The sequence below is a fragment of the Trichophyton benhamiae genome (assembly GCF_000151125.1).
Source record: "Trichophyton benhamiae CBS 112371 chromosome Unknown contig01293.0, whole genome shotgun sequence".
Classification (NCBI taxonomy): Eukaryota; Fungi; Ascomycota; class Eurotiomycetes; order Onygenales; family Arthrodermataceae; genus Trichophyton; species Trichophyton benhamiae.
In genome coordinates this window covers 629313-653511 of record NW_003315113.1, presented here as the reverse complement: position 1 = coordinate 653511, position 24199 = coordinate 629313, and the positions used below count along the sequence as shown (strand labels likewise).

The following is a 24199-nucleotide window of genomic DNA, read 5'->3' as shown; positions in this document are numbered from 1 at the left end:
CGGCATGACACGGCGTTTTGCTTCTTCAAGCGCAGCCCCCATCAGAGCAGTGGCTGTTGTATTCACGGTATCAAGCACATACCCCGTCAACTCGCTGGAAGTCGAGTTAAGAGCCGGAGTCGTCGCAGTTGCGTTCATCGTCGGGGCTGCTACTGGCAAATGAGCGAAGCGCGGGGCAAACCAATCCGCCTTGAGGTCAAAGAAGCAGCGGTCCGACCAGTGACATGATGAGATGAACAGGATCAGAAGGAGGGCAGAGCAGTATATACAGGGTCGATGGAGGATGTAAGTGAGGGTGACGAAGGAGAGGATAAACAGAGGGCTTGCGTTCGTTGGAATGAAAAGGAGGGGAAGCCAGCTGTGCAATATAGGTTAGCCGTCGTCGTTCCAAGGCCGTACCATAGAGGAGTCCAAGCATACGGGATATATCTGCATACCTTCTAAGACAAAACATATTTGGATATCGGGGTCGCCAGCCAGTAGAAAGGAACCGATGCCGTTATAGAGCAGGAATGAACCCTTGGTTAGCAGCTCACCATCGGACGTTGCAGCTGTCACTTTCTCTTCTCTCTCTTGTTTTTTCTCTTCTTCTTCTTCTTCTTCTTCTTTTCAATTCTGCCTCTTCCTGAGCCTTGATCCTATATTCCGGTCTTCTCTCTCTCTCTCTCGCTCGCTCGCTCTCGATCCCCGGCAGCATCACCGTTCGTTGCAAGGCCCAAAGTCGTTCTTTTCTTTTCTCGCCTGCCAACTTTCTAAGTCCGAAACGGCCGTTTACTAAGCCAGACCTGCAAACAGTGCAAACAGCTCGACCGCCAACTAAAACCGACCAAATTAATATTATTTTTGCTTCTTCAACCTCCAACCTCCAACCTCACTTCTTCTTCTCCTTCATCTCCATCTCCATCCCGTTCAATTCGTCTCCCTCTCTCTTCCGTTTTCTCTTCTCCTTTCGTTAGAATTGCATTAGCACGGTTGCCTGCCAGCTTGGTGTCGCGTTTTTTCTTCTCCCTTTCTCGCCTTTCCTTACAACCCGGTCCCGGGTAGCTTGAGCTATCGTCGCTCCTTGCCATGGCTGGTTCCGGCTCCCCTGCAGACTTGCAAGCTCTGCTCGCGAGAATAAAACCTCGCCCGTCTCCCAGCGGACCCTCTTATGAGAGCCAGTCACCCTTTTATACCGGGCAGTTCGCTCAGCACCAGCACCAGCAACGGAGCGGGGGTTCGCCTGGCATCACGTCGCCTACGCAGTTCAGCTATGCCGCGCCATACGCTTCCTCGCCCATCCTTAGCCCTCCACCCCCTTCCAACCCCCCTCATCATGGATCGGACGTGATAAGCCCCAATAGTTCCACCCCGCAGAGCGAGGCTAATCAGCAACCTATGAGCTCCGATCGCGCCAACTTGCTCAAATTGCTGAAATTTAGCCAGCCTCCAGGTGGACAGAGCTCCAACCCGCCAGCCGAGACGGGACTCCCATCCGGCACCCCAGCGCGTGTTGAACCAATTGGGCATGATGGTGCTAACGGTAATGGCCTCCGTATGCCTGGTCAGCGCAACATTTCAGCTTCTGACATACTCGCCTCCCTCCGTGGTCCACCGACTTGTGCTGCTTCTCCTCCTCCAGGCCCGTCATCTGCTGTGCCAGGGAGACACAGCCCAGCTGAAAAGCCGGGTCTGGCTCCTACGCCTTCTGGGGATGCAACTCAGGAAATGCTGCTGAGGCTGTTGAACCAGCCACCCGCTCAAAGTCCAAAGGGGGCCGATTTAACATCTGCTCCTCAAACCTCGGGTCAAGCTATGAATAATACCAATACCAGTAATATTCCAGCGCATCTTTCCAGCTCTTCGGCCGAGGAACGTAAAGATGCTTCTGCCCGGAATTTTGGCTCGGCTGATGCTATCGAGGTTACTCAGTTTGATCCGTTGCAACCCAAAGCAGCAAACAAAGGAACCATCTTCAGCCATGTCAACCCCTTCGAGCACCTTGCCGCGGCATCTTCGAGGAATCGGTCCCCGAACAGCCAGCCGCAGTCCGGGCGCGCCAGCCCCTCAGTTGGAACTGGCCCAGCAGGAAAGGATATTCCAAAAGCCAAGAGCAATTCACCCGAGGCTTCAAAGCCTTCTGTTGCTCAGCCTACACTAGAGAAAGCCCAAGGGCAGCAAACTGTGACCCCTGGGCCTAATGAATCTACCGATCAGGACAAAAGAGGGGTTTCCACTCCGGAAGCTGCCGAAGGGGTTGAAGGCACACCAGTCGCTATCTCAGGTGCTAAAGTGGAGAAATCTGCACCAGTATCTGAGAAGCTCACCGCTGAGCCTTCTGCTCCTGGAAGTGATATCCCAGGAAATGCTACGGCCAACTCGCACAAACTTATGCATGGTGCCTTAGAGCCTCCAGAGGAGGAAGATACTAAGAAACCTGGTAAAGTTGTAACTATTTCCGGTGACGACGAGACTGTTAAAAATACCAAATTGGAGACTAAAAACGAAAATGTGGCGGATAACTGGGAGACGGAGGCGGAGACTGACCGCATTGTCCCCGTCTACAACTTCCCGTTGAAGCCATTTGTATCCATTACGTGGAAGACAAATTTGAAACCCGTTGGCATTCGTGACGATGGAGTGATGGATATTGCCCGCCTGAAGAAAGGATTTGACCAGCTTGATCGTTCACTCACTTCAGCAACTTCTGAATATATCGTTTATGCTCTTGCGAAAAACGGCGGAGCCCGTATCATTCGCCAGGATGATGGTCATGACCGACAGATCTTCCGCTCAACCAATGACAGAATGTTTAACGTCTCCGTAGCCCAGGCACCGCCCGGCTCTGCTATCAAAGAGCAGGCTTTCCTTGGTATCGGCGTTAGCGGCTCCGTTTACTGGACTACTATTTCCCGTGCGGACGATGATTATTTCGAGTCGGACGCTCTTGAATCTCAGAGCTTGATCTTCCCACCCTTCCCAACATCTGACGAGAATACATCTGGCGGACAATTGAAGACTCGCGCGAAGCAAAGCTCTCGCCATCCTGAATTCTTCGCTATAGGCCGTGGAAAGTCTATTCACATCGTTAGACCTCGTGTCGCTTTGGCCGAGTATGGTTTCACCTCTCCAGGGAAAGTGGATACAGAAAAGTACTTCAAGGAGAAGTCTATCAAAATTGCTACTGGGAAGGCTGGTAAGGACTTCGTTTTCAGTGGTGATGATACCGTCATTGCGTCGCTCGACAAGACCGGCAGGTTGAGATTCTGGGATCTCCGTGACATTGATGAAATGCTAATGGCCAACAAATGCGATATCCGCATCCCTCTCCTGACTCTTGTTACTGGTTCCTCCAATGAAAAGTGCTGGCCAACCTCTGTTGTTTTCATTGACAAACAGAGGCCTTATCTGAAGGCCCATGCCCTGAGATACATCCTTGTGGGTTTGAAACAAAACCATACTCTGCAGCTTTGGGACCTAGGCCTAGGAAAGGCCGTACAGGAGTTGAACTTCCCTCACGGTAACGAATCAGACGCAATTTGCAGTATCGCATACCACCCAGGTTCTGGCATCATTGTTGTTGGCCACCCAACTAGAAACTCAATTTATTTCATCCATTTGTCTGCACCCAGATATGCACTTCCTCCAATGTCTCAGGCTGCTTTCATTCAGGCTGTGACGAACAAAGATCCTGACCTTCCCAAACCCGAATCAACCGCTTGCATGAGCGGAATCCGAGAAATCTCTTTTGGTTCACGCGGCCAATTACGAAGTCTTCAACTTCTCCCATTGACTAAGTCACCAGGCCAGGAAGATAATGGCTTGTTTGAGCTGTATATTATGCATTCGCGAGGAGTAACCTGCCTCAGCATCAAAAAGCTTGACCTGGGTTGGGACATCGACAACAAAATTGTTGAATCGGTAGATGCATTGGAGAAAGGGTATATTGAGATCAGGGATATTCAACCTGTCCAGCCAGCGGATGATAGCAGCCGAGGTGAAGAAGGCAGTACACTTTCCAAGAGCCCGCGCCATGACAATAAGGAAACGAAGAAGGAAGCTGCATCTGCTACCAACTCGTCTGTTCCTGAGTCTCCAAAGAAGAGATCGGTAGCAGAATCCGCGTCTACCACTACCCAGTCTCAGCAGGAACAAGCCACAGGCGAAAAGCCAGACAAAAAGAAAAAGAAGAAAGAAGCAGCAGCCAAATTGAAAGAAACTACAAAGGCAACAGAGGAGTCTTCTGATGCCCCAATTTTGTCGCCTGTTAAGCAGGTCATTGGTCGAAAACAGGCTCCAGTGGAGCAACCTCGGTCTCGCCAGGTCGAGGCCGAAATACCAGGCGAATCAGTTATGTCTATGCAAGCTTTGTCTAAGGAGGTGCAGAAGATCGAACAGAATTTGACATCCATGTTCACTGCATCCCTTAATGGTGGACTCGATACCGTGTATCGCCGTTTCGAAGATGATCGTCGCGCTCAAGATAAGCTTGCGACTATTCGTCAGGATGAGGTATTGCGCCTAGTTTCGAAGACGTTGTCTGAAAATGTTGAGAAAACACTTGCCCACATTGTCTCCGAAAGCATTAAGCAGTCTGTGCTTCCAGCCCTGAAGGATAACACCGCTTCTGCCCTTGATAGACAAATCAATGGTGCAGTCAAGGCTGCCTTACCAGACGCAATTGCTAAAGCAATGCAAACCCCTGCTACTGTCCGTGCCATGACTGAGATTATGCTGCCCTCCATCACTAGCCACTTTGACAGGGGACTTTCGAATGCCGTTAAGAATATCGTTTCGGTGTTCAAGGAGGAGCAAGCTCATACTGCCGAGAAGGTCGCCAGGGATGTGGAACGGAAATTTTCTACCAAAATGAAGCATCTTGAAAACCAACAGATCAAGGATAGCGTCAAAATTGACCAGCTTGTGTCATTGGTCAACAACATGAACGACTCCATGTCCACGATTGCCCAGGCTCAGAATAGTTTCGGCGCTGAGATACTCAAGCTCCACAAGCAGATGCCTGTGCAGGAGCCAGAGTCCCCGCAGAAGCAAGCCGTCCCCGCACAACGCGAGACTCAAAACGTCCAACCTTCTGACGAACCCAGCGAACTTACTCAGATCGGCCAGCTTATGGAGGAGAGAAGATACGAGGAGGCGTCTATTAAGGTATACCCACACGTGCCATTACAAAATTCCCGTTAGAAGCTTGTTTGATACTGATGATAATTCCATATAGTGGCTTCAATCTTCCCAGCAGTCCGAGCTCTTCAGTAACCTATTTGTGAATTACAACCCATCGTACCTTGGAAGCTTGTCACCTGTAGTTGCTCTCTCTGTCAGTGCAGCAGTGACCGCTTCTATGGACACCCACATCATGGAGCGCTTGAATTGGCTGCAGCACGTTCTTCGCACTGTCAATATTTCGGTAAGCCGTTCGTCATCCTACGGATGTAATGTACCTTTACTAACTTTGACATCCAGGACCCTTCCATTAGCGAAATTGGACCTCGCATCATGGATATTCTGATCCAGCGCCTCGAAGCGTTGTTCATCTCCATTGCGCAGAAAACACCTAATGACCCCATTCTCCACCGAATCCCACCAATTACTCAGTGGGCAGCCGTTCTCCGAGACGCAAAGTAAAAAAAAATCAAGAGGCTTAACCCTCTCATCCACCCTCTCCATCTCACTTTCGATTTATGTTCCCATTCCTTATTTGGCTATGATGATGACCAACGTTCTGTTGTGACACGCATTTACGGCCTGGTTCACAGCGGCAGAATGGTATTGCTCTACAAAAATCGGCTATTGGGATTATGATGCATGCTGGTGATTATGATTCATCTCATTCTCATATAATGGAGGCGGGATTATTTTTCCTTTTTGTACCCTGTAATTTTTTTTTCCGGTTATTTCTGGGGGTTGGGGATAAAATAAATCGGTCTTACCGGCATTTCGGTTCTATTCTATCCTACCTATGTATTAACTAATTACCAACCACCCGAGTGTTTTCCTTTTTATTCTATGAAAAACAAAAGCCCGAAAAAAAAAAAAGCACGTATTCTGTTTCCACATATTTTAACTTGTAGTTATTTCATGCTCTTCAAGTTGACAGGCCAAGCACCACTGAGTAAAAGCCGTGCTATTTATCAAACCCCCTCCCCCCCGTTAAGCGCCATGGCACAAAGCAGGTAAACGAGCTCAAGAATACCAAACGAAATGCGATGCCTGTCTATCCATTTCCCCATCCATAGAATGCAACAAAAGCAATATGTGACAATGGCTCAAGCATTAAACTCCTCTTCCCTTTCAGCCTTGCCTTCCCCACCTCCTGATTCGAAAAACTCGAACCCAATGGCTCTCCAATTAAGCTCTTCTCTCCAGTGCAGTCCGTACCCATTCACAGCGTCCAGCGCATTGCTCTCCGCGGACCTTCGCATACCAGAACTCAAAACGGTGATGCTTCGGAAACGCGAAAGCAGCATCCCCATCGAGCAGCATATACATGGCTCATGCGTAATGTACAAATCCAGACCTGTGCACAGATACCCACCCTTCGAGGACTTGAGTAGATTAGGCAATTGAAAGAAATGCGATTCAAGCGAAGTCGACGATAACGGGGCCGACTCTACTTCCTCTGGAGCAGATACTTCTTCTTCCACTTCATCGGCGACAGGCCTGTTCAACGCTATTCGTTTTCTCGACACCATTGATATGCCCCGCATAACCGCATGGCTTTCGGGCCCAGCCTCATCGTCAATGGAATATTCCTTTTCCTGATGTTGTTTGTGCTCGTGCTCGTGCCCATGCTCATGCTCATGTCCTAGCGAAGCTTTCCACCACCTCGTATCCCCTGAAACTGCAACAACGGCATTCAATAGGTCGTTTGTGTCATCTGGCTTCCCGACTGTGAGTTCAGGGTCGACGATGACCACGCCTACACCACGGCCTCGACCGGATTGTACGGTCTCATTCGCTACCTCCTTTGCCAAGGCTAAAAAGAAGCCTGCTCGGGGATATATGGAGGCTTTGGCTCGCACAAGCTGGACTTGTGGTGGTGCGTGGGCCGCAACTCGTGCTGCAGGGTTATATATCGTGGACCATTTTGTGCGGGACCATTCGAGTGCTTCGGCGGGAGTTGTAGGTGGTTTGGTGGAGATGAGTGTCTTTTGGATCCGGACTGTAGGTAGCTTTTCTGGTGACGGTTGTTCCGTCGTCGTCGTCGCGGTGGTGGTGGTGGTGGTGTCGGATCCACTGTGACTGGGCGGTGATATTCTAGGGGTATACGGTGCCAGTAGGGCTTGCAGCTCTGATGTTTCCGGCAAAGGTGGTGGGATGAGCACATGGATTGAAGCAGTGGGCTTTGGTCCTTGGGCCTCTTCAAGCTCCTGTCTCAACGGTTCCGGGAGGTTTTCTGGCCGTAGGAGCCTGCGCAGATGGGACCGGCTGACTTCAGGGTTTCTCGGGTAATGGGTATCAAGTAGTTTGACGACTACATTTGACGACTTTATGTCGATCTCAGCGACGTATGCTTCTTCTATAGGCCTGTTAGAACACGGCCTGCTTCAATTCAACATGGTGGAGGGTGAGGTGGTTCTAACCAAACGAATCAACTGGCCGAAGTTCCTGGACAGAAGGCAGAGTGTCCAGTTCTCCTTGTAAGGGTTTGATACCCCTTAATCTTTCCTCTACGGCCATGGTACGGGTATGGAAGCCGGCTTTGATACAGAGATATGACTGTATATACTACCGAGTTAGGAATGCGGCAGTGTATCCCGGTAGAGGGAGAAAGGGGTCTGTCTACCTTTGAGCGGAAGATTAGCTGTGGCAAGACAGACTGCGCAACAGCATGTTGTAGTCTATAGGATGTTCCCAATACTATCATCGACATGCATGGGCCATCGAGTTATCGTCCATAGCTATCAAAATGTTGTATGTTGCATACTGTACGCTGTGACGAGGAAGGGAGAGAAGTTCCAGAATTGAATTTTGTGCCAAGCCCTGGCTGCCCTAAAGTAAAACTCGCGGCGGCATCAACAAGGCAAATAACTAGTATATGGTGAACACTCAAGAATCGTACCTTCATGGTCATGCATTTGAATATTTGGAGTGGTAAGGGGCGAATAGGATACAGAGGGCCATGCTCTTGGGAAAATCTACATAGAAGTTGAATATACTGCAAGTAATAAAAGATATAGGCGGGGGCATCAGGCTGGAATAGAAGAGGAGAGAGTAGCATTAAATGCAGCGCCCATATGAAACTGGGGGCTGTCTGACAGTTGACTCTCTTTGCGTGAGAACTATTTACCACACGTATGTATAGATCAAAGATCGAACGGAAAAGCCCGGTGAAGCAGCTCCAGCCGTTTCTCTAAAATCATCTATTTGCATGAAAGAATAAACACGAAGAGAACGAGCCCAAACGCCTGAAGCACCGCCAGCCAAAAAAAATGTAAAAAAAGGGTGAAAAGAGAATCCCGAACCAAGCAGTGCATGAGCTAGAACGTGAAGAGAACGCGGCATAACCCAGTATTATAGGGTTGGGTTTTGAGTATTATGAGTTATGTGGAAGAAGATGCTGTGCTCTGCGCAGAGTCTGGCTCGGTCTTTTCGTCGGCGGCGGCGGCGGTGGTGGTTGAGGGCTCAGGTTTTACGTGGGATTTGGGTTGAGAGTCGGCTGGCGCAGAGGAAGCAGCTGGTGCGGGTCTCGGGGCAGGCGCAGGAGCAGCAGCAGGAGGAGCAGCAGCAGGCGCCCGGATTGACCGAGCACCTCCGGCTGCCGTCACTGCCGGGGGAATCGGCGGAGGAAGCTCTGGTTGCATCTCGTAGTCGTCGCAGCGCTCGACCAGGCTGAGATAGTAGTCAACAAGGACCTCTGGCTGGGGCACGATACGCCATTCCACCCGCCAGAGAAACTCTAGTTCCAGGAGAGCCAGCTCCTCTACGCTGATGCCTCCCACTCGGGCGTAGGTCTTGTTGGTCCAGAAGCTGTCACTGAGTCCCTTGCTGGCGACGGTGGCACTGCTGATGAGGAACCGGTGGACGGTCAAGCTGGAGATGGTGAAGGCCGGGTAGAGCGCGCAAAGACGGTCTATGTAGTACACCATGCTTAGCAAGATAGGAGGCGAGAGGGTTGCGTGAGTGGTGAGACGCTGCAGGTAGTCCTGGACCGAGATCCGGGGCGGCGAGCGGGAGTGAAACCGAGTCAGCCTGCCGTCCCGGAGCGGGATCTGGTCGTTGAAGCGGATGAGCTCCATGATCATGCTTGAGATCAGGACTACCAGGTCCCGCGGGTCTGCAGCTTCATAGCGTCGAGGGAGAAGCTTGACCGGGGGTTTGGCAGGCCGTAACCTCTTGGAGGCCGAACCTTCCGGCGGCCTGTCATCGTCATCCAATTGCTGCCGGCGCTGGTTCTGCTGGCGAGCCTGTTGTTGCTGTGGCAGTTGTTGTGGTTGCTGCTGCTGCTGCTGCTGCTGCTGCTGTGATTGTTGTTGTTGCTGTGGTTGTTGCTGGGAATGGGGATTTTTGGAGAGAGCTGGAGCGGACGCAGGTCCGGGGCCGGCAATCACCTTCGTCGCATCTGGAGGGGTGCGTTTGGTCCCTATGGCAGTGCCCGGCATACGTGAACTCTCACCGGCGGCGGCGGCGGCAGCAGGATCAGACGGGGTCGAGGGCCGGGAGTACTGGGTGCCCGCATCTACCGTCTGCCGCTTGAAGGTCGTCCGCAGCTGCTCGATCTCGGGCGAGGAGCAGGAGCCGCTGTCTGCCGAGTGCTGCTGCTGCTGGCTGGTCGCTGTCTGCCGCGGCGAGGAGCGAGGCGTGGTCGAGGCCAGGAGCGGAGACGGACGCTGCTGGAGGCCGCTGTTGCAGTGGTGACTCTGGTGGCTGAAGCTGTTGCTGTTGCTGTTGCTATTGCTGTTGTGGTGGTTGTGATGGTGGTTGTGGTGGTTGTGGTGGTTGTGGTGGTGGTGAGGACGAGAGTTCGGCGAGGCGCGTAGCAGCGCGGCAGTGGTCGGCGACAGGGAGGCGGCGGAGGAGGCCATCATCGCCGCCGCTGCGAGTCTGCGGGCGCTTCTTCTCCTGCGTCTCCTGCGTCTGCCTCTGCCTCTGCTTCTTCTTCTTCTTGCTGCTGCTGGAGTCGCTGGAGTCGCTGCTGGCGATGGGCATGGAGGGGCGCACGTGGGCGAGGAGTGCTGGGTCTATGGCGAGGCGGCAGGGGCGAGCGTGCGGGCTGCAGCAACATCGAGCTGCGCATCGTATAGCTATATAAGAAGGAGAGAAAAACAGGGCCCAGGGATAGAGAGAGAGAGAGACAGAGAGAGAGAGGAGAGGAGAGGAGAGGAGAGGAGAGGAAGACCAGAAAAGAAACGAGAAGACGCAGCAAGGGAAAAGAACTGCAGAGACGAAGACGAAGACGAAGACTGAAGACGACGAGAAAGCCTTAAAGGTCGAGAAAAAGGTCGAAGTTGCAAAAAGGAAGAAAAAAGGAAGTTTTTGCGGTGTTTATTTTTATTTTTTATTATTTTTATTTTTATTTTCAACTTTTTTTTTTTTTTTTTTTTTGCAAAAAAAGGGGGAAGGCGGTGGCGGGCGGCAGAAAAGACAAAAGAGAGAGGGGGACCCCGTTTAAGGTTAGGGTTTAGTCACGTGAAATGGGCACAGATGATGTCACGTGATAGAGTGCATGGAGTCATGTGATCTGGGGATGTGATGACTAAGGGGATGAACAGCGGCGACGGTGATTGGCTGGAGCTTGCCGGGCCAGACCCAGGATTGATTAGATAAGATGATCAGCGCTAGGCTGCTTCGGGACAGCAGTTCGCTTAGATAAGCAGAGTTACATAAGCAGTCCTCTTTTGGGCAAGACGACGACGGGGCGTCTTTTTGGGCGGCCAAAGAGAAGCAGAAAACATCCTCTCGGAGTGCAAAGAAAAGAGACGCCAGCAGCCATAAAGAGAGAGTGTGTGCGTGTGACTGTGTGTGAGAAAGAGAGAGAGAGAGAGCGTGAGTGGGTGCTGCTGATATGGACAGTGGGCAGGGTTAGCTAACTAAATGCTCTTAACTTCCTAGTTGTTTGTTCGGGTCTTTAACTCCTAACTCACCGAAACCTCTCCTGCCAAAACGCCGGAGTCGAGCTCCCTCTCTCGATATTCTACCCTACCTAGCCGCAGGCCGTGTGGAACAACTACCTGCGTGGCGTTCTCCGTTGCATCTGTCTTGTTTCCTCGTCTCCCTGTTTGCCTCCCCAGCCCTCCTGTTCTCGGCTGTCCTACACCGTTTTCTCGTCCCGCCTGCCTCAAACACCAAAACACCCAAGAGCCAGGCAAAAAGATCGAGAGAAGCTTTCCATTCCTCCGTCTTTTTGCCCATCCGTTAGTATTTGCGGGCTGGCCTCACGTTCGTCAGTCTGCCTGCCTTGGATACCTTCTTGCAGGATGACGAAAGTCGTTAGCCCGCACCTCCTCGACGATGTTCGCAGCGCGGACTCAACCGCTGGCCGGATTGCCGCCCTCCGCGCGCTCAAGAATGATATCATCGGCCATAACCAGAAGAAGCAGGCCTGGACAGAGCTAGGTGTCCTGCCGCTCCTGTCAGATGTCCTGTTCAGCCGGCGTGGCGTGGCCAGGAAGGCCGATTTTCATAGTCATGGCCCGAAACAGCACACCACAGAGGAGGATGAGATGTGCTTCCAGGCCATTACCATTATCGGCAGCCTCGCCCTTGGTATGCGCCTCATCTTTAATTAGTACTCTTCCTGTGTGATTTGTATCGGTCATGCTAATTCTTACTTTGCTAGGTGGACCGGCGTATACCGCCCCTATTTTGGCTGGGGAGACCATTCCCTCGTTGCTCTCCGTACTATCATCGCCCTCATGTCCTCGATCCCTCGCCCTCGCTGTCCTTCGAACCCTCAACACAATTGCGGATCAGCTTGCCTTGGTATATCAAAATGTGGATAACCAGACACAGCCCATGGGTGCCCTCCTCTTCACCCGCAAGTACATCTCTACTTTCCGTGGCATCTTACAGCAACCAGGCAACTCTCCCGGTGCCCAACCTTGCATAGAGCTTGTAGCAGACCTCATCTCGAAGACATGCTCCGGAGAGCAGCAGAAGAGCCTTCTAGCTGAGTGCGGCATTTTGGATGTCCTGGGTTTAAGGCTGGCAGCTTTCGTCGTTGCGGGGGGGTTTGTTCTTCCCGGAGCAGAGAATTCCTGTACCAACTCCGGCGCATTGGGTCACATACCAGATCCTGCTCCAGCCGATGCCAAACTAACTCCCATCCTCCGTGCTATTGCCGTCATCATCGAACAGTCCGCGGCTCGCGCAGAACATCTCTTGACATGTCCCGCTTTGGTCACCGTGTTTCCCCGCTCATTCTATGACCTCTATCTCGGTGAGGCTAAAAAGGGCCCATGGAGATCTCCCTATCCATCCGGTTATGGCTTTACCAAACGCAACGTTTTGAATCCCATTGATTCCCTTCTCCCGTCAGTGCAGCCGATGCAAAACAATGGCTCACCCAATTTTCCCCCATTGGGCTCGCAACCTCAGTATGACAAGCGAGGACAGTTCTTTGGCCCTCAGCCGCCTTGTACCGATAGTCCTGCTCCAGAAGAGCCAGAGAGCGTGTTGGTATCGTGGTTGCTTTATGTTGCCCGAGCAGACCGTGGTTATGTCCGTCTTATGGCGGCTCGAATACTTGCTACCCTATTCCGCCATCATCTCCTGAAGAAAAGCCGCGTCCCCATGCTCGGATTTCTCCTGGTTCCTCTCCTAGTTAGAATGCTCGACAGTGCTCACCATGCTGAAGACTCTTCCACTTTCGATAGTTACACCCTGCGTGTTAAAGAGGAAGCTCCCGCTGTGCTAGCCTCCTTGGTCATGGATAGCCGAGAGCTGCAAAAATTCGCCGTCGATAGCGGTGCTATCAAGAAACTCACCCAAATGCTGAAAGAGTCGTTTGCGCCAACTTCAGAAGCCGGTACCCCTATGTGGAGTACAACAAAGAGACCTGCCACAGTCCTAGTTCAGTCAACAGACTCAGACACGTCTTTGGGACCCCCAGGATTCACCCGCCAGGCCCTCTCCAAGATAAAATACCGAGAAGCCATTCTCAAAGCCCTGGCTGCACTCTCCCTAGTTAATGACGATTACAGAAAGGCTATATGCGATACTGGTGTTGTTCAGCATATCATTGACTCAATGAAGCCCTGGAACCCGGAAACAACTGTTCTAGGGAACAAGACTTGCATTACCGAATTGGAAGGGAATACAACGCCAGTTATACTCGCAGCTTGTGCCGCTGCTAGATCGTTGACTCGATCAGTCAGTGTGCTTAGAACCAGCTTGATTGATGCCGGCATTGCTGCGCCAATATGCGACTTGGTTAAATCCAGCAATATCGAAATACAAATCGCGGCCACATCAGTAATGTGCAACTTGGCCCTTGATTTCAGCCCAATGAAGGAGGTATGTATACTTCTACGTGGGAAACTGCCCCTTTTCATGAGTGAATCACTCTTCAGGCTAACCTACGTGCAGGCTCTTCTTGAGGCAAACATGGTCCCGCTATTGTGCGAAAATTCCCATTCACCAAATGCAAACCTTAGAATAGAATCCCTCTGGTCTCTCAAACACATTTCCTATAATGTACCAAACAAGATGAAGAAAGATATCCTAGAGGCTCTTGGTATCGAGTGGATCAAGCAGGTTCTCTCTCACGACCCTAACGATCCTGTCAATGCCAGGAGACGACAGGACGACGTTGCAAGCGAGTTGCCATCCTCACTCATAGAGATGGGCACCTCAAATTCATTTGGCGAACAAGTAGATATCCTCAACCCCGTGATACCCAGCGGCCTGGAACCAGAGTCTCCCATGATGGACTTCGATGGCCACATTCCAGATAGTTCGATAGCCTCGAAACCTGCCGTTGATACTCAATCCGCCGAGAACGTTCGGAAGCGCAGATTGGCGCTAAATGGAGATTTGGACCAGACCAAGAAACTACGCCAAGACGATACGCTAGCACAGGAGGAGCTTTTTGACTTGCTTCGAAACATCATGTGTGGCCCGGGAGCGCCCGACATGATCGACTATCTCCTCCAGAAGTTCGGCCAGACCGACTTCCTAGATATCCTTGCAAGCAAACTCCGTCCTAGACCCCTTCCCACCGCCAATGCTTCTATATCTTCCTTCAAGGACAAATTAACCACCTCACAACAAAAATCAATACTCCACCCTACCGAAATAATCCGCGCAGTGACTTACGTCCTGATCCACATTGCCGCTGGCGTCTCACGACATCGCCACCTGCTAGTCTTCCACCAAGACCTGCTCAAACTAACCATGGCCTTGCTAAGCCACTCGAACTGGCAGATTCGGGCCAATTGCGTCTGGATAGTGATTAATCTCACTCTTGATGATGACAAGACTGATAAAACTAGCCGGGTTGAGCGCGCCATGAGGTTGAAGAGCCTGGGGGTTATGGAACGTCTGAGCAGTTTGGAAATTGATAGCGAATCTGATGTTAGAGAACGGACAAAAACGGCTTTGGATTGGATGAAGACGCTCTTGGGCCAATAAACTGCCGTCTAGCATGTTAGTTTCTCATGATGATGTATCTATTTTTGCCACTCCTTACGCTTCATAATGTGTAGAATATATTTTACAAAAACGCATCTTCTTGATATTCAGGAGCTAAATTAATGAAACACGTGATGGGCTGGCTGGGGGCCGGCAATGAGCTCATAGCCAACGACCTCCAGGGATAACAAACAGGGCGCAGGACTGGGATAAAACAACCCTCATCATCAGAATATCAATATAAAGCGACTATCTTCTCTCCAATACCGATAAGTACAAAAACGCACAGTTCCGAAAAGATGTCTCGTGCAGCTGGTCAAGCTCCTAGATCTGTCCTCAAGGCCCTCTCTCTGCCCCTAGATGGGGCTGGGACGTCCTTTACGCCACTTCATGGAGGGTCGGGCTTCGCTCAAACAGCCCACCTTAAGGCCTCAATTTCCAACACAAGCAAAGATGAAAACAATTCCAATCAAGAGAAAGATTTCTTCGTGAAAATATCATCATCCGCCTCATCGTCATCTTTCCCAGAAGAAGGAGCCATGTTTAGAGGTGAATATACAAGCCTTAATGCAATCTCCGGTGCTGTTCCAGATATGTGCCCTCGGGCACTTGCATGGGGTGAAATCAAAGATGACGACGATGATAACAACGGTGGAGCAATACCCAACGCATCGTCAAGCTGGTTTCTTGTCACGGAATTTTTGCAACTGCGTGGCACTCTCGGCCGCAGACCAGCTTCGGACCCAGCCAGCTTAGCGGCTAGATTGGGCAAATTGCATTCCATCCCGGCACCGGCCCCACCAACCAGTGAGGAGGTCAGGCAGGCAGCAACTACAAATTTCACGTTGAATGGTGCAGAGGGTGATGATGGAAACGTGGAAGATGCGAGAGTGCCTCAGTTTGGGTTTCCAGTCCCGACTTTCTGTGGGGATGTAAGGCAACCCAATCAATTTAGGCGTTCATGGGCAGATTTTTACGCAAATCAACGGTTGAGAACTGTCCTTGAGGAATCTGAAAGAAGGAACGGGAAAGATAAACGTTTACGAGATCTGGTGGAAAGGACTGCCCAGGAGGTTGTTCCTCGCTTGTTGGGCGATGACCACCTTGGGTTCGACAAGGCAGGGAATGGGAAACCGGTAACTCCGGTTATCGTCCATGGGGATCTCTGGAGCGGCAACACTGATATAGGGAAGATATGCCGAGTGTCTGCGGGACAAGCTAGTGAAGAAGATGCGGTAGGTGACGTGGTCTACGACCCATCCTCATGCTACGCCCACAGTGAATTTGAACTGGGTATCATGAAGATGTTTGGTGGGTTTGGGAGCCAATTCTTCAAAGAATATCACCGGATTGTGCCAAAAACCGAACCGGTCGAAGAATACGAAGACCGGATTGATCTATACGAATTGTAGGTTTTTTCCACTTCAGAATTACAAATCAAATGTTGACAAGGGAATGCTGACGTCTTGTTGTTTTTTCCCTAGATATCATCAACTCAATCATAATGCCATTTTTGGTGGGGGATATGGCTTATCTGCCATGTCCACAATGCAAAGGCTGTTGAAAAAATATGGAAAATGATAATATAGACATTTGCTCTTTTGAGAGCGCAAACCGGGGGTATTTCATTCTACCTATGATGAAGAGGTTCAAGGTACCCCCTTTCCAGCCCTTGTTGCTTTTGCCAATTCACTCTGAGCAACATCATCTGCATAGCGTTTATAAATAGGCATAGAGTGTTCCTTATCACTCATAGTCGAAGCCACACTTTCCCTTGTCTCAACTGCTGCCAACCACATTCTCCACCTATTCCAAACAACTTCATCATTCCCTCCTTTGCCTGGAGCCGGTATGCCTAGCCCACCTTTCTTGAAGTGGTCAATAACCCAGAATCTAATCGCCAAAGGTGCGAGCATTATATCCGGCATCATAAAATTGCTTCCGTGAAAGAAAGGACCAATCTCATCCATTTCCAGGATGAAATCCTTTAAATGGCCTAGGAACTCTTCTCGGGCTTTGTTCAACCCCTCCTCTTCACCCTGGTATTGAAGAAAACGGTAAAAAGAAGGGGTGATTCGCGAGGTCACATGGTCGATCCAGATACGCCCCCTTGCCTTTTGGTATGGATCTGCCGGGTGCAATGGCCGTTCCGGATTGGGGAATGCATCTTCAAGATATTCATTGATCACGGTGGATTCATATAATGGTTTAATGGCAGTCGATCCATCTGGCTGGATAGTTGGACAGGCAAGCGTTGGTACTAAGCCCCGTGGATTAAGGGCAAGAAGAGAGTCCGGTTTTTTATAAGGATTCACTTCAATATATTGATATGGGATCTTTTTCTCTTCGAGGACGATCCATACCCGCTGGACTATAACTCGTGTGTTAGGGTTGCCTTTTACCAAGGTATGTTCTTTGTTTATATGGAGAGATCCGGGAGTAATATCATACCGAACCTATTTCCTGGTTAATATCATTCAATTGTCAAAGAAACTTATTGTGAGAAGATGATGACATTCTTTCATGTCCATCTGTTAGAGAATGAAAACTTGAAACGTACGGGCAAAACCAGCCTGAGTACAGCTTGAGTGGCTGCTCTTTGGAGTGCTTGTCAACAACCTCCTTCGCTCGACCGGTTGCAGTTGGGTGGATATCAGCATCAGGGGGAGGTCCCATTGTTTCTAGATATTTTCTCCTCTTTTCCTTTGAGAGAATTGAATTACCAATCCGTATATTTCAAGTGCTTTGACAGCTTTTATATAGCAAAACTACAATATTGTGCATTATTAATCATGAGGTCATTGTTAGGCTAAGTAGGCTTGGAAGTACAAGTTTGTGTAAGGTGCATATATCTACTTTTAGCTAAAGTTTCTTACCTGTTTATAGCAAAACTATAAATATAGCATTGTATTGCTTTATTGATGGATAGAGACTGTATCCTAGGATACCAAATGTGTTTCAGGGCTGGTTCAACTTCCCTAATAATATAGTTTCTGGAGTATTCAACCAGAAGACAAATCAAATTTGTAGGGTCCCTATAAGACTAAGGTGCCATGGAGCTATAAGATAGAACAGATAAGTACTGTTGATAGTAAAAAAATTATTAATAGATGCTTCCTTATAGAAGTATATTATTACTGTGCTGCCCCCGTCCTAGTTTGTCCGCCTTCATCTACATTTCCTTTTCATAAAACTTGAACCTTACATTAGACCCATTAGAGGTAGGAAACAAAGGCCATTTGTGTTCCAGACAGTTGTTTATATGCAGCGTTTCCGTCATATATATAAGAATTGCAGGCTATATATATCCATTGTAGGTTTATGTGGCCAAATCTGGTTTATAGCACATTGGTGATACTAATATATGCCCGACGCAGGGTATATAACAGGCTAAACTGCATATCTCTGAAATGTTCCATTGCGAAAGCTGTGGAGTTCTCATAGCCTCAGAAGAGGCCTATCAAGCACATACATGCGAAGGAAATGCTATAATATGTCCAAAATGTCACCTGGGATTTGGTAGTTGGTATAGTTTCCAAGAGCATGAAAGATACAATCATTCGTGGTATGGAGAAGTGTCTATTATGATGACCTAAAAGTCAAAACTAACATAGACATAGGAATATTAGACCTCAAGTCTCCCGTACGAAAGAATCTTCCGACATGAGCCAGGATCGCAGAGTCAACACATCAAGTCATAGAATTCCACGTCGCCTTAGTGGTCATGATACGCTGATGGAGTCTTCGCACTCGGGCACAAGGATACACAACATAATCCAGCCAACCCTGGGAGACCTTCTTGATCTGCAAGATAATGATGAAACGAACGAGGCTCAGACTGCCAACATAGAGAGCAAACAAAACCTCACACCCGAGTCCTTGGAGACTTTTCTTAGAAACTGTGGTTTTGACCATGCAATGCTAGACAGGAAGCCAGGCCAAGCTCTCAATAAAATGGCACTGCCCGAAGGAGCCTGTAATTTAGGACCATCATCACCTTCTAGGCAGACCAATCTATCCGAGAGCGAACGCTGGTGCAGTTCTGATAGTTCACCGTCCAAGCCAGCCTCGACAACCAGCTCTAGAATCATCTGCTTCCAATGCGAAGCGGGCTTCAACACCATAATAGGGCTTCAGCATCACCAGATGAACGAAAATCACAACTATTGCGGCCTTTGCCATGCTTATTTTGCAGACGGGACGTTCCTGGATAAGCACATAGATGTGGCACATAATTTCAAATGCCCTACATGTGCTTCGGTATCTGCAAGTGTCGATGAGCTGTGGGCTCACCAGCAAGCAACAAACCACAGCTTTTGCGGTGTATGTTGTTGCTACTTCCGAGATGAGAGCATCCAGCGCAAACACAATCTTGTATACCATATGAGCATGCCATGCCCGACGTGCAAGCAAGTGTTCCAAACCCAAAAGGAATTAGAACAGCACCAACAAACAGCTCAGCACTGCTATTGCGACCAGTGTGAGGAGATCATGAGTAGCCAGTCAAGCTTCGAAAGGCATGTGGCTACATCGCATATTTATAAGTGCATGGCAAGCCAATGTCTCTTTTCGGCAGCGAAGCTGGATTCCCTGAAGGATCATCAGAAGCAGGAGAAACATAACTTCTGCTCGCCATGCAATCGTTCTTTTATGGATGGTCTAGCCCTTACCAACCATTCCAAGACGGAAAAGCATTTGAGAAAAGCACGTAGTGAACAGAGTGGGAATGATCAGGTATCCGGATGAAACGCTCATGGAGCAGTTGGTCTACATCGTTGTCGGGGTATTTTGTAGGAAAAACCGTTAGCTTTCGTGAAGCACTCGTGAGAGCATCCTAAATAATCAGACCAGCAAATCCATATTAAACCACAGATCATTCTTGTAAAAACGAAAGAGATTATTGCTTTCGAGAAAGGAGAGCTCTAGATGACATGTTAGAGTTTGGCGCGGCAGAACTGCCTTTTCCGGAAATACATTTTGCCGCGCGCCAACCTTCCATGATGCCGGCCGCGAGCTTTCAACCGCGCTTTTCTGGAAAGCTAGTCTATCCTGCTGGATATATTTCAATATTTCAATATTTCAACACCGCTACAGCTGACTTGAACGCACCAGACGACCGGCATTGAAATATGTCGCCGACGGCGAAGGAGAGTACCCCTGAGGCGCAGCCAGCAGATGTAGCACCAGTGGCACCTCACCCATCTTTTATACAGGTCGCCAATCCCTATATATTTGAAAAAACAGTGCAAGATTGCTTTGCTGCGACGGGGGTTAATCCTCTCCGGGAAGACAGCAATCGGCTCCAGGGAATTACCTGGATAGATAATGTTCGCAAAGCTCTTCACCTGTATGTGTGATTCTGTTATTTGTCTTTGACCCCGTCTCCGGTTTCTTTGCTCAACTCACTAATTGGTACCTCCAGGCCGGTCAGGACGTTCAACACAGCGTCAATTTACTATCACAAATTCCGGCTGGTCCATCCGGACAACGAGTATAACTACATAGTACGTATTGCGACTATGTTATTACAGGCTGTTCGCCATTCTTGGAGGTTCTTTTTACTCACAAGTTTGCGATTACAGGAAGCGGCTGCTGCTGCTCTATTTACCGCGTGCAAGATCGAGGACACGTTAAAGAAATCTAGAGATATCCTATGTTGCTCGTACAATCTTAAACTACCTCCAACAGAACAATTATCTGCAGATGACCCGGTATGTACTGGCTGCATTAGGGATTTATACTTTCACGAAATGTTTATTGTGCCATCTTTCTAACGATGAACATTTGCAGATTTTTGAATCCCATTCTCGGTCTATTATCGGTCTTGAGAGACTGATGTTAGAATCCTCTGGGTTTGATTTCCGAAATCGTCATCCTCAGAAGGTCCTGATGAAACTTACAAGGCAGTGCGGCCTTGATAAGGATTCCAAAGTTGGACGAGTCGCATACACCATAAGTTTGGATCTCTACAGAACCTTTGCCCCTCTTAAGCAAACATCGGCTACCATGGCCTTTGCCTGTCTCGAGCTAGCAGCCAGGCTTCTTGAGGAGCCTGTAGACAAGATACACTCGGAGGAAGAATATAAATTATGGGAAACATCAAGAGCTGAAGTTATGGGTATGCAGTTTCCCAATCTCCTGCCTTATCATCATTTATTATTCTGACCAGGTAAATTTCCAGAAACCATACTCGATCTGCTTGAACTGTACACGCATAATCGTTCGTCAACTTCAGTTGGCCCTGACTTTAGCCTCGACGTCTTCTTAAACATCCGCATCCCGTTGAACGAAGAAGCGGACTCCTATAAGATTCCACGGTTCGCTTACTGGAAGAAGAGGAAGGCAGAAAGCAATGGCATATCAAACGGGACTTCTTCAAAGAAATCTAAAAATAGCCATCACCGACACGGCAAAGACCGCCCCGAAACACCTCCCGCACCACCCATAAACCCAATGATGCCTACTGCCGCTCATGATTCCGTTGCTAAAGCCCACGAACGAAGTCGAGACACGGCGATTCGGTTTATGTTGGATCCTGAACAGGCGCAGGCTGAACGTGAGACTGTGTCAGCATACTTCAAGGTCGAAATGGAAGAATACGAAGTTGAGGAGTGAGTGCTGTAAGATACACTATAGTGGAATTCAGCTCTCAACCGAGGGTTAGGCGAGAAGACTGCTGCGTTATCTGGCACCACACAGCATGATTGTGACTGATATCGACAGCCTCTTCCAGTGTATGTGAAGAGAGACACACCCCACATATGGCCATCCTGGGCACATGCTGTCACAGCTGCGCTGTGGCCAAAGCTTTGTTGACCCAGAAGCTGAGCCATTTTGAGACTTGGCCGAAGATTTGATGATTTGGACAAGAACTAGCCGTCTAGCCTCGATTCTACGTCCTGCTTGCAATGTTTCATGGGAATAGACATGGTTGGAAGAATTCCCGATGAAACAGCCCCCTTACGGCAAAAATGTGTTCTATCCTCCAACAGAGAGACATAATGAGCTACTAACTAGGAAATGCTTACTATTCCAAAGAGCTACAAGGGAGTTAGTTTTGGTTGTACAAAGATAGCTATGGCAGATGGAAACAGTAACTATTAGAGACGATACCAGGAAGCAATGCAGAACAAGCCATTTATTAAAAAAGCAGAGATATTTTCATTTCATAAGAGGTAAAAGAGTTGCCGTCGAGCTCCTGGCGGGAAAGAATTGCTGTAAGAGATGATATGAGAAGGTGATCCACGTTCGAATGAGAAGCCTATACAGTTATGATGTAATGCACCGGTTATCTTTTTGGGGCTTGGAGTAAAGGAGAATAAAATGATGCAATAAAGGAGGATTAGGAGAAGGCCCAAAATATTCATCAAGTGATGTGTTGAATGATACAAGTCGAAGTAGAAGGACGAGAAAAACCAGCGGGTAAAAAAACATGCCATAATAAGGGTAAGCAGCCTGATACCAGCAGCATCGCAGGCGGCAACCCATTCTAGGACCAAGAAAAAGCAATCATCGACGGAGTCGTCTATAATCTCCGTTCAAACATTCCACGAGCTATAAGTATGTTAGCAAGGCTGTATATCTACGGTTTTGGTCAAGATACTTACTGATTCAGAGACAACGCCCTGGTTGTACAGGTATTTGCTCAGTCCCTTGATAAGCTCCAACTGTTCGTCAACCGTTAAGCCGGTGATGGCGTTCTCGATGACTCCTCCAACACTGGCCTTGTGGACGGCAATGAAGCTGTGGTAGTACATATAGGCGAACAGGCCCATGATGAACTGGCAGTCCATTCGGTCAGTAATACCACCATGACCGGGAATGGATTCTCCAAAGTCCTTAATTTTGAACGTCCGCTTCAGCCCAGAGGCGAAGAAGCCACCGAATGGAGCAATAAGGGAGGCAAAGGTAGAAAGGACAAAAACGTGGAATTGGACGGGGGCGATGTGGAAGGTCTTGTTGATGTGAGTCCATTCTGGCATGGTGTATGGCTGTGCTTTGAAGCAAGGGTTTGGAGTGCATTCGAGACCCGTCAGGAGGTTGGAGCCCAAATCGTTGACTGGGCAAGTGAAATATTTGTACTGCTTCAGGAGGATTGTTGCGCCATAGCCGAATATAACTGTGCATACCCAAGCGCCGACAAAGCCCTCGACGGTTTTCTTAGGGGAGAGTTTGATCAACTGGGTCCGGCCGAATGTGATTCCACAGATGTAGGCAAAGATATCATTTGTAATCACAAGAGATACGGGGATACAGAACCAGATCAGCCCTTCGAAGATGTTGTTTAGGACAAAGTGAGCCTGGACAACAATGAGATATAGGGCCATGTGAGTCCAGGCAAACTGGGTAAACTGGAATTTGTAGTGTCCCTTTTGCAGAGTTGCAACAAAGAAGACAAACCCTATAGATACCGGTTAGTGTATTGTAGACGGATATATATATATATATATATATATATATATGCTGCATGGGTCCGGACTCACCTATGAGGTAGAGCATAAAGCTGATAAACCGGTGATGCGTTGCAAAAGGGAGCAGGATCCTGTCAACCAGGAGGATGTGCTTGAAGTAATAGAGCACACTCTCTCCATACAAGAAGTACATTGTTGTCACGAGGAAGTACCAGTTCAGAGACTTTGTGAACTTGAGGTTTCTGGCCTTGCTGGGGACGTTGGCGATGGCGATGACCTCCTTGAAGGAGACGATCTGGATGGCGGTAACAACGATGATCAGGTATAGGTGGCCGGCGAAGATGATGACGAAGAAGCCGGCAATCATGACAAAGGTCCATATCGTCCGGGTGATGAACGTCTGTCTCTTCTTCTCAAAGTCGGAGAGCGGCTGCTGCGGCTGCGGCTGCTGCGCTTTCTCGGATGTCGTCTGCTACCAAATCCACCGCCAGCGTCAGCACAGGAACAAACGGCAGGGGGCCAAACATGAACTACAGGTGAATCCGCATACGGTGGCCTCCATTTTCTGAGGTATCAAGCCGGTATCCTCTCGGCTGGGGCTCTGGACGTCCGAGGCGTCGCTGTCTTCGGACGACGGGTAGTTCGTAGTCTCGGGGCTCGTAGCGAGCGAGTCTTGCGCGCGGAGATTCCTCCTGCTTTTGCCCATAGTTCAGACCTCGCGGCTCGTCGGTATCATCAACCTGTGGGAGTCTGCCAGAGAAGTTAGCCTGGGACGCTGTACGGAGGATCGTTCGACGGGCCTGCGGGCCTCCTCTGCCTTGCTCTTCGGGGGATTTTTGTAGCACGCGAGGGCCTTTCAGGGGCCGGCGGAGGGCCGGGGACGGCGTACCTGGACAGCGCAACTCCCTCTTCGTGGCAGCGGCAGGCGAGGAACGGGGCGAGTCTAGCTGGAGACGCGGACAGGACGGCGGACGGCGAAGCTGTGCTGCTTCACGGCAAACCGACTGGGAGATTCTGGGTGTTTTTATTTTATTTTATTTTATTTTTTTTTTTTAACTTAACGTAACTGGTTGGTTGTTAGTGAGATCGCTGGTGGACCTTTTGGCGGCGCCCAGGGATGATATTTTCTGCGGGAGAGAGATTGGTCAGCCCGCCAGCAACGCCTGCAGCGACAACTTGACGGCTTGACGACGCCAGACTCATCGAGGCAGAGCAAGAAG

General features: G+C 49.5%; 10 protein-coding genes across 10 annotated transcripts; 5 read left to right on the top strand and 5 right to left on the bottom strand.

Moving 5' to 3' along the window:
• Nucleotides 1-372: 372 nt before the first annotated feature.
• On the bottom strand, nt 373-1070 carry ARB_04190 (uncharacterized protein; the record flags this gene model as incomplete). Its single annotated transcript, XM_003017264.1, has 3 exons — nt 373-605; nt 786-816; nt 876-1070. 3 exons carry the CDS (start codon nt 1068-1070, stop codon nt 373-375), a joined length of 459 nt encoding a protein of 152 aa, XP_003017310.1.
• Nucleotides 1071-1377: 307 nt separating this feature from the next.
• ARB_04189 (uncharacterized protein) lies at nt 1378-5622 on the top strand (the record flags this gene model as incomplete). Its single annotated transcript, XM_003017263.1, has 3 exons — nt 1378-5145; nt 5216-5404; nt 5461-5622. 3 exons carry the CDS (start codon nt 1378-1380, stop codon nt 5620-5622), a joined length of 4119 nt encoding a protein of 1372 aa, XP_003017309.1.
• A 641-nt stretch (nt 5623-6263) lies between these two features.
• On the bottom strand, nt 6264-7677 carry ARB_04188 (tRNA-specific adenosine-34 deaminase subunit Tad3, putative; the record flags this gene model as incomplete). The annotated part of the gene is made up of 2 exons (XM_003017262.1): nt 6264-7516; nt 7581-7677. The coding sequence occupies 2 exons, from the start codon at nt 7675-7677 to the stop codon at nt 6264-6266; spliced, it is 1350 nt and encodes a 449-aa protein (XP_003017308.1).
• An 863-nt stretch (nt 7678-8540) lies between these two features.
• ARB_04187 (uncharacterized protein) lies at nt 8541-10146 on the bottom strand (the record flags this gene model as incomplete). The annotated part of the gene is given in 2 exon segments (XM_003017261.1): nt 8541-9876; nt 9896-10146. The coding sequence occupies 2 exon segments, from the start codon at nt 10144-10146 to the stop codon at nt 8541-8543; spliced, it is 1587 nt and encodes a 528-aa protein (XP_003017307.1).
• A 1268-nt stretch (nt 10147-11414) lies between these two features.
• ARB_04186 (uncharacterized protein) lies at nt 11415-14568 on the top strand (the record flags this gene model as incomplete). Its single annotated transcript, XM_003017260.1, has 2 exons — nt 11415-11703; nt 11777-14568. The coding sequence occupies 2 exons, from the start codon at nt 11415-11417 to the stop codon at nt 14566-14568; spliced, it is 3081 nt and encodes a 1026-aa protein (XP_003017306.1).
• A 299-nt stretch (nt 14569-14867) lies between these two features.
• On the top strand, nt 14868-15980 carry ARB_04185 (uncharacterized protein; the record flags this gene model as incomplete). The annotated part of the gene is made up of 1 exon (XM_003017259.1): nt 14868-15980. The coding sequence occupies one exon, from the start codon at nt 14868-14870 to the stop codon at nt 15978-15980; it is 1113 nt and encodes a 370-aa protein (XP_003017305.1).
• Nucleotides 15981-16217: 237 nt separating this feature from the next.
• On the bottom strand, nt 16218-17244 carry ARB_04184 (uncharacterized protein; the record flags this gene model as incomplete). The annotated part of the gene is made up of 2 exons (XM_003017258.1): nt 16218-16939; nt 17118-17244. 2 exons carry the CDS (start codon nt 17242-17244, stop codon nt 16218-16220), a joined length of 849 nt encoding a protein of 282 aa, XP_003017304.1.
• A 1059-nt stretch (nt 17245-18303) lies between these two features.
• ARB_04183 (uncharacterized protein) lies at nt 18304-19314 on the top strand (the record flags this gene model as incomplete). Its single annotated transcript, XM_003017257.1, has 1 exon — nt 18304-19314. The coding sequence occupies one exon, from the start codon at nt 18304-18306 to the stop codon at nt 19312-19314; it is 1011 nt and encodes a 336-aa protein (XP_003017303.1).
• A 383-nt stretch (nt 19315-19697) lies between these two features.
• ARB_04182 (uncharacterized protein) lies at nt 19698-21183 on the top strand (the record flags this gene model as incomplete). The annotated part of the gene is made up of 4 exons (XM_003017256.1): nt 19698-19919; nt 20100-20279; nt 20359-20686; nt 20750-21183. 4 exons carry the CDS (start codon nt 19698-19700, stop codon nt 21181-21183), a joined length of 1164 nt encoding a protein of 387 aa, XP_003017302.1.
• Nucleotides 21184-22133: 950 nt separating this feature from the next.
• On the bottom strand, nt 22134-23685 carry ARB_04181 (uncharacterized protein; the record flags this gene model as incomplete). Its single annotated transcript, XM_003017255.1, has 3 exons — nt 22134-22969; nt 23052-23451; nt 23530-23685. 3 exons carry the CDS (start codon nt 23683-23685, stop codon nt 22134-22136), a joined length of 1392 nt encoding a protein of 463 aa, XP_003017301.1.
• Between the last annotated feature and the right edge of the window lie 514 nt (nt 23686-24199).